Genomic DNA, 14,954 nt, shown 5'->3' with positions numbered 1-14,954 from the left:
CAATTTGGTAGTCAGTCTGCTCAGTTTTATTCACACCCACATTTAGATTAAACTTTTGAACTAGAAAATATAAAATTAGATGATTGCTTTTAAAACTAATTTTATTCATATCACAAAAATATCAGAATAATAAAATAAAAATACAACTCTGAAAAAATAGTACTAATACATTTATGAAATGGAATAAGCAATAATTTAATATAATTTATTTGAATATAAATAAGCTGTCTCTTAGGTTTTTCTGTTTTATGGCTAATTATTTCTTGAGAACTTTTGATCATGTCTAAGGATTATAAGTCTTAACTAAATGCAGCAACTCCTATTTTTTTTTGTTTGCTTCTTTAAGTTCTTATCAGTCCACTATCTTTATTTTCTTCAGTGATTTTGTTCTCAGAGCAATTATTTAAAAGTAGTTCTGTTCCTTTGACTATGTAGCATAATCTAGTCCCTTTATAGAATTAAACATTTTAAATCCAGCCATATTTGAGAAATTTGGTCGATTCTTGCTGTCCAGCCACAAAATTTCAGATAGGAATGTCTGATTTCCCCAGCTAAGTCAGTCTACTCCTGGTCCAATGAGCTGTGGAAGGCAATTTCAGAGAAAGTAGAGTCATGAGTAAATAATATAGGGACAGCAGTTAACTGCTTCTTTCTTTTTCAGTTATCTGCTAATATTAGAAGACCCCAGAAATACCAAGGAAAAGCCACTTTAGGGATCTAAGGAAGCCCCATGGAGTGTTATTTTCATTACATCAATCAACTACTAAAGACAGCTTACTGTTTACCATACAGGCATACCTCAGAGGTGTTGCAGGTTTGGTTCTAGCCAAGCATGATAAAACAAGTATGGCAATAAAGTGAGTATAATCTTTTTGCTGATGGAGAGTCTTGCACCTTCAATTTGTAAAAAGTGCAACATCTGAGATTCCAGTCAAAATGGTGGAGTAGGTAAATGCTGTGCTTGCCTCCTCCCATAAGCACATTAAAATTACAATTAAATTATAGAACAATCAACCTGGAGAGCCCTCTGAAGACTAACTGAACAGAACTCCTATAACTAAGAATATAAATAAGCCATGTTGAGACTGGTAGGAGGGGTGGAGACACGAAATGGGCTGGCCACACACCCGTGTATGGTGGTTGAGAATTGGGAGAAATATCTCAGCTGTGGAGGTTCCCCCCTATGAGCGAGGAGCCCCAACCCCACACCAAGCTCCCTAACCCAGAGTCCTCCAGGAATAGGAGTCCCCACAGCATCTAGCTGTGAAAATCAGCAGGGATTCTGACCATCTAGGTGAGATGGACGAAGGCTGAAAATCTAGACGTCCTCTTCAAGGTCCTGCACACAGACTCACTTACAGGCACTCGCCCTGGGCTCTGGCACAGGGACAGTAACTTGGGAGACACCAGAGACATACAGGGAAAAACTGAGTTCTGTGGTTCAAGGCAAGGGGTGGAGGGAGAGCCTCCATTATCCCTGTGTTAAACCCTCCTATCCGTGTAGTCTACAGGCAAGTGTTGTTCTTTCTTGTGTTGAGCTCTTCTCCCCAAAAGGCCAATCTGAATCTGCATTGGCCTGGTGACTCCAGCTCACCTCACTCTGGTGACTCCCTGGGACCCTGCCTGATCCAAGTAGTGTATAGCCCAAGTCTCCTTCAGCAGCTGAGCCTTACGGGGAGCCAGAAGGTAGCCTCAGGCCTTGGGGTACCCTGGTCTTTTGCTGAGCTGCCCCAGGCCCAGTACTGGTGACAGCCAGCCTTGGTTCACAATGTGGACTTTCCCATGCACCTTCTGGTCCAGCACAAGTAGCAACCAACAACGAATCACTGTGTAGCTCTTACTAGGTAGCCCTGAGCCCGTCACAGGCAGAAGCTGATCTGGGCCTGCACTGGAGCCCCTCCCAAGAGGCTCCAGAACCAACATACCTGGAGGTCGCCTTCAGACCACAGCAGAAAACTACCTGATTAACCCCACAGTTGGCACACCCAAAGAGTGATCTTAGGCACATCAGCATTCTGGGGCAAAGCCCACTTCTTGGGGTCAGTCCCCACACAGTAGCTCATACACTAGTTATGGACAATCCTCATGGTCAGCCTGAGAGTCATTCTCACTCACTGATATACCAATGGCAATTAAGGCTCAACTATAACAGGAAGGCCCACACAACCCACACAAGGGACAGTCCTGAAACACCCAGCAGAGGTGAGCAGGGAGACTGTGCCACTGGGCCACACAGGGCACCTACTACATAAGGCCACCTACCTAAGACTGGAAGGCATAGCAGATCTGCTTAATACATAGAAACAAACACAAAGAGGCAGCCAATGTGAGTAAACAAATATGTCTCAAATGAAAGAACAGGAGAAAACTCTAGAAAAAGAACTAAACAAAATGGAGACAAGCAACCTACCAGATACAGAATTCAAAATGATGGTTATAAGAATGCTTAAAGAACTTAGTGAGAAATTCAACAGAGATAGCAAGCATAAAAAAGGACATAGAAACCATAAAGAAGAATCAGCCAGAAGTGAAGAATACAATAACTGAAATGAAGAATGCCCTAGAAGGAATAACCAGCAGACTAGATGAAACAGAGGATCAAATCAGCGATTTGGAAGACAAGGAAGCATAAAACACCCATTGGAAAAGAAAAAAGATAGAAGCATTAAAAAAGAAAAAATGGGGGGGATAGTGTAAGGAACCTCTGGGACAACATCAAGCATAACAACATTACATCATAGGGGCACCAGAAGGATAAGAGGGAAATCAAGGGATGGCGAACGTATTTGAAGAAATAATGACTGAAAACTATTCTAACCTGGCAAAGGGAATAGACATACAAGTCCAGGAAGCACAGAGAGTCCCAAACAAGATGAGGCCCACACCAAGACACATTATAATGAAAATGGCAAATATTAAAGATAAAGAGAGAAACCTAAAAGCAGCAAGAGAAAGGCAACTAGGAACTTACAAGGGAGATCCCATAAGACTGTCAGATGATTTCTCAACAGAAATTTTGTAGCCCAGAAGGGATTGGCAGGAAATATTCAAAGTGATGAAAAGCAAGGACCTACAACCAATACTACATAGCAAGGCTATCAATTAAAATTGAACGTAAGATAAAGGGCTTCCCGGACAAGAAAAAGCTAAAGGAATTCATCACCACCAAGCCAGTATTAGACTTCTTTAAGATGAAGGGGAAAAAAACCACACACCAATATGAATAATAAAATATCAATAATCACTGGGCCGGCCCGATGGCTCAGGTGGTTAGAGCTCCATGCTCCTAACTCCGAAGGCTGCCAGTTCGATTCCCACATGGGCCAGTGGAATCTCAACCACAAGGTTGCCGGTTCAACAACTCGAGTCCTGCAAGAGATGGTTGGCAGCGCCCCCTGCAACTAAGAGTGAACAAGGCACCTTGAGCTGAGCTGCTGCTGAGCACCAGGATGGCTCAGTTGGTTGGAGCGTGTCCTCTCAACCAGAAGGTTGCCGGTTCGACTCCCGCAAGGGATGGTGGGCTGTGCCCCCTGCAACTAACAATGGCAACTGGACCTGGAGCTGAATGGCACCCTCCACAACTAAGATTGAAAGGACAACAACTTGACTTGGAAAAAAGTCGTGGAAGTACACACTGTTCCCCAATAAAGTCCTCTTCCCCTTCCCCAATAAAAAAAAAAAAAATCTTTAAAAAAGAAATATCAATAATCACTTTCAGTGTAAATAGATTAAATGCTCCAATCAAAAGACAGGGTAGCTGAATGAATAAGAAAACATGACCCATACATATGCTGTCTACAAGACACACACATACAGACTGAAAGTAAAGGGATGGAAAAAGATGTTTCATGCAAATAGAAATTTTAAAAAGCTGAGGCAGCAATAGTTATATGAGACAAAACAGACTTTAAAACAAAGGCTATACTAAGAAAACATTACCAAAAAAAACAAAAAAACAACTGTAGACCAATATTCCTAATGAACATAGATGCAAAAATCCTCAACAAAATATTACCAAATAAAATTCAGCAGTACATTAAAAAGATCATACAATGGGGTGTCCGGTTGGCTCAGTTGGTTAGAGCACAGTGCTCATAACACCAAGGTCGCCGGTTCGATTCCCACATGGGCAAGTGAGCTGCGCCCGCCACAACTACATTGAAAACAATGACTTGACCTGGAGCTGATGGGTCCTGGAAAAACACACTGTTCCCCAATAAAAAAAAAAAATCTACCCCAACAGGTTAAAAAATAAAAGAAAGATCATACACTATGATCAAGTGGGATTTGTTCTTAGGATGCAAGGTTGGTTGAGTATCTGAAAATTAATGTGATACATCACGTGAAAAAATTGAAAGATAAAAATCATATGACCATATCAATAGATGCAGAAAAAACATTTGACAAAATCCAGCATCCATTTATGATAAAAAACAAAAACAAAGTAGGAATAGAGGGAACATACCTCAACATAATAATGGCCATATACGAGAAACCCATAGCTAACATCATATTCAGTGGGGAAAAGTTAAAAGCATTCTCCTTAAGATCAGGAACAAGACAAGGATGCCGACTTTTGTCACTTTTATTCAAATTAGTATTGGAAGTCCTAGCCACAGCAATCAGACAAGTAAAAGAAATAAAAGGCATCCAAATTGGAAAGGAAGAAGTAAAACTTATTATTTTTGGATGACATGACATTATATGTAGAGAACCACAAAGATTCCACCAAGAACCTGTTAGAACTGGTAAGTGAATAAAGTAGCAGGATACAAAATTAATATTCAGTAATTGGTTGCATTTTTATACACCAATAACGAACTGTCAGAAAGAAAAATTAAGAAAACAATCCCATTTACAATGGCATTTAAAAAAATAAATAAATTTAACCAAGGAGGTATAAGACCTGTACTTGGAAAACTATAAGACACTGAAGAAAGAAGTTGAAGAAGATACAAACAAATAGAAGCAATATCGTGCTCATGGATAGAAAGAATTAACTTTATTAAAATGTCCAAAGCAATCTATAAATTCAATGCAATCCCTAGCAAAATACCAATGGCATTTTTCACAGAACTAGAACAAATCATCTTAAAATTTGAATGGAACCACAAAAGACCACTAATAGTCAAAACAATCTTGAGAAAGAACAAAATTGCAGGTATCTCATTCCTGATACGAAACTATACTACAAGGTTATAGCAATCAAAACAACATGGTACTGGCATAAAAACAGATAGGTAAATCAATAGAACAGAATAGAGAACCCAGGAATAAACCCACGCCTATATGGTCATTTAATCTATGACAAAGGAGGCAAGACTATAAGGTAAAAACATCATCTTCAATAAACGGTGTTGGGAAAACTGGACAGATACATGCAAAAAAAATGAAACTGGACTGCCTTCTTACACCATATACAAGAATAAACTCAAAATGGATTAGACTTAAATATAAAAGCTGAAACTGTAAAACTCCTAGAAGAAAATATAGGCAGTAAACTCTATTATTCTTAGTGATATTTTCTCTGATATATCTCCTCAGGCAAGGGAAACAAAAGAAAAAATAAGCAAATGGGTCTACATTGAACTAAAAATTTTTTGCAGAGCAATGAAAACAAACAACAAAATGAAAAGACAGCCTCCTGAATGGGAGAAGATATCTGCCAATGATGCATCTGATAAGGGGTTAATATCCAAAATTTATGAAGAACTCATACAACTCAACACCAAAAAATCCAAACAATCCAAGTGAAAAATTGGCAGTGGACCTGAATAGACATTTCTCCAAAGAGGACATACACGTGGCCAATAGACATGAAAAGATGCTTAGCTATATATATAGGTGGGTATTAAACTAATCTGGGGGAATCACTTCATAAATTATATAAATGTTTAACCACTATGCTGTACAGGTGAAACTAATATAAAATAATATTGAATGTCAACTCTAATTGAAAAATTTTAAAAATGCAACATCTCTGAAGTACAATAAAGCAAAGTGCAATAAAATGAGGTATGCCTGAATACATAAAAAATCCTATCGTATTTTAAATTAGAACTTTCTCATAAATATTTTATGAATATTTTACAAGTTAACAATGGGAAGTTAACTATTGTTTATGTCAGTTAGTCTATGTAAAATTGACCATAAATCATGAACCTATTGTAACCTTAAGTAAGGAGAGTGTGTGTGTGTGTGTGTGTGTGTGTGTGTGTGTGTGTGTGTGCATGTGTGTGTGTGTGTGAGCGCGCGCACATTAATAGCACAGAGGTAGATTAATAATGGAAAAGAGCACCAGAGACAGGAGGAAATACGGGCTCTGGACTTTATAATTCAGGTCACCTCCCTGGGCCTCGATGGTCTTGTCATTAATGGAAATTGTTTTCTCTAATGTCTCCTCCAGCCCTAAAGAATTCTGTGTTTCTGAATTCCTTGATCAAGGTCACCAGAGCTACTTCTGTCCCCACCATATTCCTCTAGTCACTTTCTGCAAAGCTACTGAAATGAAGAGGCTCCTAGAGGGAGGCAGCCAAAATGGGGAGACAAAGAAACATGTCCCAAATTAAAGAACAGAACAAAGCTTCAGAAAAAGAACTAAGTGAAATGGAGATAAGCAATCTATCAGACATAGAGTTCCAAACACTGTTTACAAGGATGCGCACTGATCTCAGGGAGAACTTCAACAGAGAGATAGGAAGCATAAAAATGGAGATGGAAACCATGAAAAAAGACCCAGTCAGAAATAAAGGATACAATAATGGAAATGAATATATTACAGGGAATCAACAGTAGATTAGATGAGGCAGAGGATCCAACCAGCAATGTGGAAGATAAGTTAGCAGAAAACACCCACTAGAACAGCAAAAAGAAAAAAGAATCCAAAAAGTTGATAAGAGTTTAAGGGGCCTCACGGACAATATCAAGCATACCAACATTCTCATTATAGGGGTACCAGAAGGAGAAGAGAGAAAGCAAGAAATAATGACAGAAAACTTCCCTAACCTGGTGAAATAAATAGACATACAAGCCCAGGTAGCACAGAGAGTCCCAAACAAGATAAACCCAAAGAGGCCAACACCAAGACATATCATAATTAAAATGCTAAAGGTTAAAGACAGAGAGAATCTTAATAGCAGCAAGAAAGTTAGAGCACAGTACTGCAGTGCTCATAACACCCAGGTTGCCAGTTTGATCCCCACATGGGCCAGTGAGCTGCGCCCTTCACAACTAGATTGAAAACAACAACTTGACTTGGAGCTGAGCTGTGCCTTCCATAACTAGATTGAGAAAACAACAATGACTTGACTTGCAGCTGATGGGTCCTGGAAAAACATACTGTTCCCCAATAAAAAAAAAATTTTTTTAAAAAAGCAGCAAGAGAAAAGCAGTTAGTTACTTACAAGGGAGCCCCCATAAGACTGGCAGCTGATTTCTCAACAGAATCTTTGCAGGCAAGAAGCGAGTGGCAGAAAATATTCCAAGTGATGAAAAGCAAACAAGTGATGACATAAAACCAAGATTACTCTATGCAGCAAAGCTATCATCTAGAATTGAAGGACAGGTAAGGAGTTTCTCTGACAAGAAAAAGTTGAAGGAGTTCATCACCACCAAATCAGTAGTACACAATCTTAGAGGGACTTCTTTAAGATGGGGTGGGGTTAAAGATGGGTGAAACGGGAAAGGATTAAGAAGTACAAATTGGTTGTTACACAGTAGTCATGGGAATGTAGGGTACAACATAAGGAATATAGTCAATAATATTGTAATAACTAGGTATGGTGCCCAGATAGGTATTAGATCTATCAGGGTGACAGAACGGGATGGGGTTGGGGCAGGATGAAAAAGGTGAAGGTATTAAGAAATACAAATTGGTAGTTAATACAGTATGGGGAATATAATCAACAATGCTGTAAAGATCATGTAAGGTGCCAGATGGGCACTGGACTTACCAGGGGGATCACTTCATAGACTGTTAAATGCTCTGTACACCTGATGCTAAAGTAGAATAATACTGAATGTCAACTATAATTAAATATATAGGTATACATAGTCACAGGACGAGGAAAACAACATAGGAAAGATAGTCAATGGTATTGTAGCAGCTATGTAAGTTGTCAGAAGAGATGTAGCTTAGGGGGTGGTTGGTTTATCAGCTTATGAGGGGTTTAAATGTCTAACTATTATGTTGCTTTGTACACTTGAAACTAATAAAAAAAAAAAAAAAAAAGAGGCTCCTAGAGAATAGGTACAAGGCCTGACAACTACGTTAGTGAACTTGGCACCGTGCACTTACATTGGCAGCGCTGTACAAGCAGCTCAGTAAGGTTTTATAACCTTGGTATATCAGTGTGTCACAGCCGTGTTCATATCGACATGTAGCGATATCTTGCTGAGTGACGTTCATTATTGTTGTTGAATGTTTAGGTGTGCCATCACAAGAATCTCTGAGCTTGAATTAGAGCAACGAACAAACATTAAGTTTCTTGTTAAACTTGGCAAGAGTGGAAGTGAAATCAGGTACATGTTAGTCCAAGTTTATGGGGATAATGCCATGAAGAAAATTGTAGTGTACAAATGGATTAAATGCTTTTCTGAGGGGAGAGAACGCGTCATTGAGGGAGAGAGGTCAGGGCGGCCAGTAACAAGCAGAACTGACAAAAACATTGCTAACATTTGCCAAATTGTGCGTCACAATCATTGCCTTATTGTGAGAAGCATAGCAGAACAAGTAAACATCGATAGAGAAACAGTCAGGAAAATCTTAACTGAAAATCTTGGCATGAGAAAGGTGTGTGCAAAAATGGTCCCGAAGGAGCTCTTGCATCACGACACTGCACCAGCTCACACGGCACTGTCTGTGAGGGAGTTTTTAGCCAGGAAACAAATAACTATATTGGAACACCCTCTCTACTCACCTGATCTGGCTCCCAGTGACTTCTTTACCTGAAGATAAAGAAAATATTGAAGACATTTGGATGACATTCAGGACATCAAGGATGATATGATGACAGCTCTGATGGCCATTCCAGAAAAGGTTCCAAAATTGCTTTGAAGGATGGACTAGGTGCTGGCATCAGTGCGTAGCTTCCCAAGGGGAGTACTTCAGAGGTGACTGTAGCAGTGAGGTGTGTAGCAGTTTTTCTAGGATGAGTTCATGGACTTAATTGTTGGGGGTTCACATATGAAGGACAAGGTGGGATAATCCTGGCCATCTGAGGAAGTTCCAAGAAGCGTTGGATCTGAGATACAGGTGAGTATTTCAAACCCTAAATTCCCAAAAGTGGAAACCATTTTTTTTAATTTTATATATTTTATCAAAAGGATATTCCCAACTTGAGGTAACATTTTGGGCAGTCATCTTGATGGCTAAAAAATATAAAAGAAAGTCCAAATTAAGAGAGAATTTAGGGCAAGTCTGACCATTTTTTGTACATGAAATATCAAGCAAATATTAAACACCAGCTATCACCAAACAATCAAACGTTATTGATCAAGGCACTCTTCTATGTGTGGGACAAACAAAGATGTATCATTTATGGCTGCTCTTCTCCTCAATAAGCCTTCAAGTCAGTAAAGAATATAAGACATGGCACATGAATGTAAACCCAAGCTGGAATGTGGTATGCTGGAGACACCATTGCCACAGCAGTTCAGAGGGAGAACTGCTTTAACTGGACAAGACAGCCACAGAAAGCTCTGTGTAAAAGACTGGATTCAGGGCTTAATCATTTAGTACAGTGAGTAAGTATTTGAAATGAAAAGAAAACAGGATAGGAAACTGAGAGTTTGCTGTGGGGAAAATATGTTAAGGCTGCCAAAGTGTCGTCAAAGAGACCTGAGCTTGATGTCCAGTTTAAGTCCTGGTTTTGTTCCTCATCTGTCTGACCTTAACAAATCACTTAACCTCTGGGAGCCGTGGGTCCCTCTCCCGTAAAGTCAAGATAGAAAGATCTTGTTCAAAGACATTTTTATGAGACTAAAATGAATTAATGCTTTTGCAAAACATAAGCTGTTACATAATTCTCAGGTGTTATATTTTATCTTTTGTTTTTCAAGATAGCTCTGCAAGTCAAAATTGAACTGTTCATGGAGACTGTAAACCACCCTGTACCTGATATCAGTCTCTTGGAGTCCAGTGTTCCAATGTTTCTCCTATATGAAAAGACCTGAGGGTTTTAGGATAACACAAAATTGATATGTTAACAATGTGACTCACAAAAGCTGATGCTGTGTTAGGCTCCCCTAACAGAAAAAAAAACATTCCAGACCCCAAATAGTAATTATCCCATTGTATGTAGAATCAGTCAGAGCACATTAAAGTTTTGGACTCCATTGATACATAGTGTTTTACCTGTAGCTTCTGGAAACTTCCATTTGAAGAACAATGGAAAGAACTGAGAATGTTTAGACTGACGAGATCAACTGGAATGTGGAAAGTTAAAAGTTTTTAAGATTTTCTTGTAGGCAGTGGGGGCTTTTCTGAGTTTCTGAGTGGGAAAGTGACATAGAGAAGGAATTCTTCCTGACATTTGGCTCTGTGATTGGGTCAGTAGGATGATTCTGTTACTCAGAAGCAGAGGCTGTTACAGGGAGGATGTTACAGAGTTAGTACAGAGTGAATCTGTGCCCATCAGTCCTGAGGCTTACAGGGGAAAAGGGATGATTAGAATAAGGAGTTAGGCCGGGAATATTAGTTCAAGTTGAACTTAAAGTAGTGTTTTGTAGACAGTGAGAGACACGGAATTGGCAGAATAGCACAGCAAAGGAGAGGTTAGTAAGCAAACGGTATGTGGGTAGAGGAGAGACATGTCAATCATCTGTTTAGAGAAAACTGAATGAGGTTTTTGAGAAGGAGGAGGAGTAGAAGATCTTAAATTTGGTACCAAGGGGAAGAAAAGCCTGTGCCTCCTGATGCACATGCTGTCTCTGTCCCACATTGGTAGAGAAGAGCTAAAAGAGGCTACCTCCAGGTGTCCTGTTTAGCCGGATGCTTCTGCAGAGCCTATGGAGATGGGGGGATCTCTTCCATTTCCAGGCTCTCCCCATTCCTCCTGTTTTCTCTCCTTCTTGCAGCAAGTCCTTGAAGACAAACAATAAAAATTTAGACAGGTGAGTTTCCCTTAAATTGTGCTCATGTATTTCAGCAAGCATTGCGATTAGCTTAGAATAAGAGCAGCGGTTCTTAAACTGGGGGTGATATTCAACCCCCCACTTCCCAACATGGCACATTTTCAATGCTTGAAGACAGTTTTGGTTGTCACTACTGGGGCAAGGGTGCTATTGGCATAAAGTGAGTAGAGCGAGAGATGCTGCTAAACATCCTACAACGCACCGAATGACACCCTAAAATAACTATTCAGCCCCAAATGATCCTAGTACTAAGGATGAGAAACCGGAACCCTGAGGGGTATGGCTGGGCACTCTGTATTAGGAACATCCTTGAGCCATGCAGACATTTTTATCCTACCCATCAGGTGAGTTGTTCATAGCAAAGAGTCTCTAGTGATTTCCCTGAGTTTTGACAATTTTTATGCTTAAGGTTGGGAAAATCAGCAGATGTTGGTGTTCCAGTTTTCTCTGCTCAGTGTACAAGATTTCTACTGCAAGAAAGATTGGCTCCTTCATGGTGACTATGGCCTTAGCTCTGGCCTATCAGTTTCTCTTCATTTCATGTAGAGATTGAGGGTAGCATTTGTGTAAGGCCAAAATTTTAAACTCATAGGGAAAAATATCCTAGAGATCTCCTTTTTCCTCAACCACTCCTGATCTCTCATCCAAATATGTATTCTGAAGAACTGAGAGTTGGTAAAATCATTTGTAGCCATGTAGTTTCTCAACGTTATTAGTACATCTTACCCTCCTCTAAGAAAGTGATTCTTGCCCCCCATCTCATCATTTATGACTTTCCCCAATTCCAAATTAAAGATTAGAATATCACTTTGCATCAGAAATGTTTTCATATTAGTCAGCAAGCCTCAGTGTCTCCAAGAAAATATTATAAAGTTAGGGGGAAAATAAAAGGACTAAATTAGAATGTGTCTTCAGGGGAGTGATTTCTTATCTCTGTAACTCCAGTGCCTAGTAGAATGTCAGGCACATAATAAGTATCCAAGAAATGTATGTCCAGTGAATGAACAGAACTTGCTGAGGCAAGTAAAGGAGACCCTAAAATTTTCATCGACTTCCAAAAATCTTGGAGAGATGCTAAACCATACTAATAGAGTTTGGGCTTCCAGGATGATAGTACGATAGCACTTACTTTGTAGGCGTTTGTAGATTCCTACAGCGGCCATAATCGCAGCCATTAAGATAACAAGCCAGGGCCAGGGCAGATTAAGAAAAGAAGAGTGTGGCTCAACTGTGGAGGAAAAAGAATAGCGTCAGCTCTAATGTGTCTCTGACGGCCTGATACCGATTGTATGCTTCTTATATTGACACAACTGTGAAGAGTATTTTTCACTTCTTTTACTGGTCAGCTCTCCAATATGCAGCTGATAGCATTTTCTTGCATAACTCTTCAATCAGACACATACTTGTGGGCAACTCATATCCAGATATCAGATACTGAATGTGAAAAACAAATTTTGGACTTTTGCATTTACTAAGTTGGCATAAAAAGGACTTTAAGGAGGTATTTTAAAAGCCATCATGTCTTCATATTCTCATTTTATAGTTGATATTACTATGTATTACTACTAATAATTAGTTGATGTCATGCTCTAGAAATGCCTTATTTTTTCTTATCCAGCTCTGTCATGCCTTCTTCCTTTCACTAAGCATGTTCCCTTACACACACACACACACACCCCTCGCCCAGTAGTGCTTAAAGCTACAGGAGATGTTTTGCATTCATTTTCAGGTACACATTTTCCACCACCCAGCCTAGAGTTTCTGGGAGGGTAGAAGAGGCCCAGCAAAGGCTAAGAGTGGATGTGGCTTGGTATTAGTCCTGTGGCTTGGATCATCCTGGAGGAGAGCTCTGCAAACTGGCTATCGGCTGTACAACACAGGGAACGGAGAGAACTCGGGGACACTAGGAAGGGTGCAGGTGGGGAGGAGACAGGTGTGTGGGGGACTGCTCTCTGTCTCTCCTGCTCAGGAACGTCATTTATTCTTCCACCAGTTTGAGGAATAGTTAGCAACAACGTCTGGAGAAAGGACAGGAACACAAACTAAAAGGAATATTAGTAGCTCATCCTATTCTGATTTCTCTGGACTACCTTACAATAAATATTGAACATTCATGAACTTACTGTTTTTCATTTTACTGATTACCAAGGCTTGTGGATAAATTTTGAAAGCTGAAACCTTCTTCTTCTTGGAGTTCTATGATACCACATTCTTCTGTTTCTGTTTGTTGTGACTCAGTTTTCTTTGTAGGCTCTTCTTCCTCTTCTTGTCCTTTAAATGTTGTTGTGCCCCATGGTTCCATTAGCAATCCCCTTCTTTTCTCACTAGTCCCAGTCCTCCTGGGTGATCTCATCCACACCCAAGGTTTGAAACACTATCTGATTTCTAAATCTGTATATCATATTTCTCATCTCATTTCTGAGCTCCAGATTTGCATTTCCAGCTGCCAACTAGAAGGTTGGATGCCAGCATCTCCACTTGCTTAAAACGGAATTCACTATATTCCTTCCAAAGCAGATCTACCACTTACGTCCTCACATTTCAGTGAATGGCAATACCAGTAGTTATCTAAGTAAGAGTGAAGGCTTGCGTTTGTGCCCATTAGGCTCCCATGGACTTTCTATTCCATATTCAGAATATCTCTGCAGAATATCTCTCCCCCAAATCAGCAACTGCCTTAGTTCAGGTTTTTTTCATCTCCTATCTAGTAGCCTCTGTAGTGGTCTCTTTGCCTCAGGTTTCCTAGGCTCTAATAATTTCTACACGGTTTGCTATAGTATCCATTCTAAAATGCACATTTAGTCACAGTGCACCTATCACTTAGACACTAGGGCAAGTTGTTTTTCTCTTTTTCTCTAAAACACCAGATTACATGGAGACATCAGGTGATTACCAGGGTTGGCCTCTATAGACCAGAATGACATCCCAAATAACAAAGAAGCTCTTGCTATCATCCTGGGAGTCTAGAAGTTTCACAGGTTCCGACCCACACCTGGCTTCCTCTGAGAGGCCACTCCCATCCATCCTCAAGCCTCACTCAGCCTAGAGAGAGGATGTGTATTTAAGGGAAAGAAGAAGGAACCAGGAACAGCAAACTGGCTCTGTCATAATGCCTATTATGAGCCTGGTAATGCGCTACAGGGAAGAGACCCAGAATCCAAGTGCATAGTTATATAAGGACGTCAGCACATACAGCTTCTTAGACACCATGAGTGGTTCTCCCTGATTTACAGCCTTCTGCACACACATATGCCTTCCAGTACATCAAAGGTTAACACATTTGGCAGGCTGACACTAAAAGAATCATAGATCAATCTATTAATAAATTTGGGGTTCTTTTTAGAGTGGGTATTTATACAGTAAAGCTTTACTTACACTGACTTGGAACTTTTCTATAAACTATACACCTAATTTATGTTTGCTTAAGCAGTCAGCCCTTGACCACCCACAACTGCCTTACTTGCTTTGACTCTAGATGATTTCTGCAGTCCAATCAATGAGATTTGAAGTATTTATACACTAAAGCTCTCCAACCATAGAGACAACACTAGCACCTCGCAGGATGCTAACCATGTGATAACTACTTAATTAAAGATTGAATGAAGGAACGAATAAACACATACACTTAATCATCTCCTCATTAATCACTGTGAATGTAGACCAAATACGTCAAAGAGCTAGTAGTTTGAATTAGACTGAAAAGGGATTCTGCTCACCCTTTGCATAAATGAAGATTTGAGAGAAGGCAAATTAGGGAAAAGTTGATAAAGCTGGGCAGTCATCTTTAAATAATAGCTCCATCTTTTTATTTAAAGGGCTAT

At 39.8% G+C, this 14,954-nt stretch overlaps 1 protein-coding gene across 1 annotated transcript in view; it reads right to left on the bottom strand.

Annotated features, from left to right (window-relative positions):
- The window catches only part of CD80 (CD80 molecule), a 36,930-nt gene that overhangs the window by 4,658 nt on the left and 17,318 nt on the right, over window positions 1-14,954 (bottom strand). The window contains 4 exon segments of the mRNA XM_088794250.1: window positions 8,919-9,369; window positions 10,115-11,020; window positions 11,023-11,082; window positions 12,263-12,361. Of these exon segments, the coding sequence (XP_088650376.1) occupies window positions 10,983-11,020; window positions 11,023-11,082; window positions 12,263-12,361 (197 nt within the window). The 3' untranslated portion in view covers window positions 8,919-9,369; window positions 10,115-10,982.

Source organism: Rhinolophus sinicus, chromosome 17, assembly GCF_057876585.1.
Source record: "Rhinolophus sinicus isolate RSI-liver-muscle chromosome 17, RSI-T2T, whole genome shotgun sequence".
In the NCBI taxonomy this organism is placed as follows: Eukaryota; Metazoa; Chordata; class Mammalia; order Chiroptera; family Rhinolophidae; genus Rhinolophus; species Rhinolophus sinicus.
This window is presented reverse-complemented; position numbering and strand designations above follow the sequence as displayed.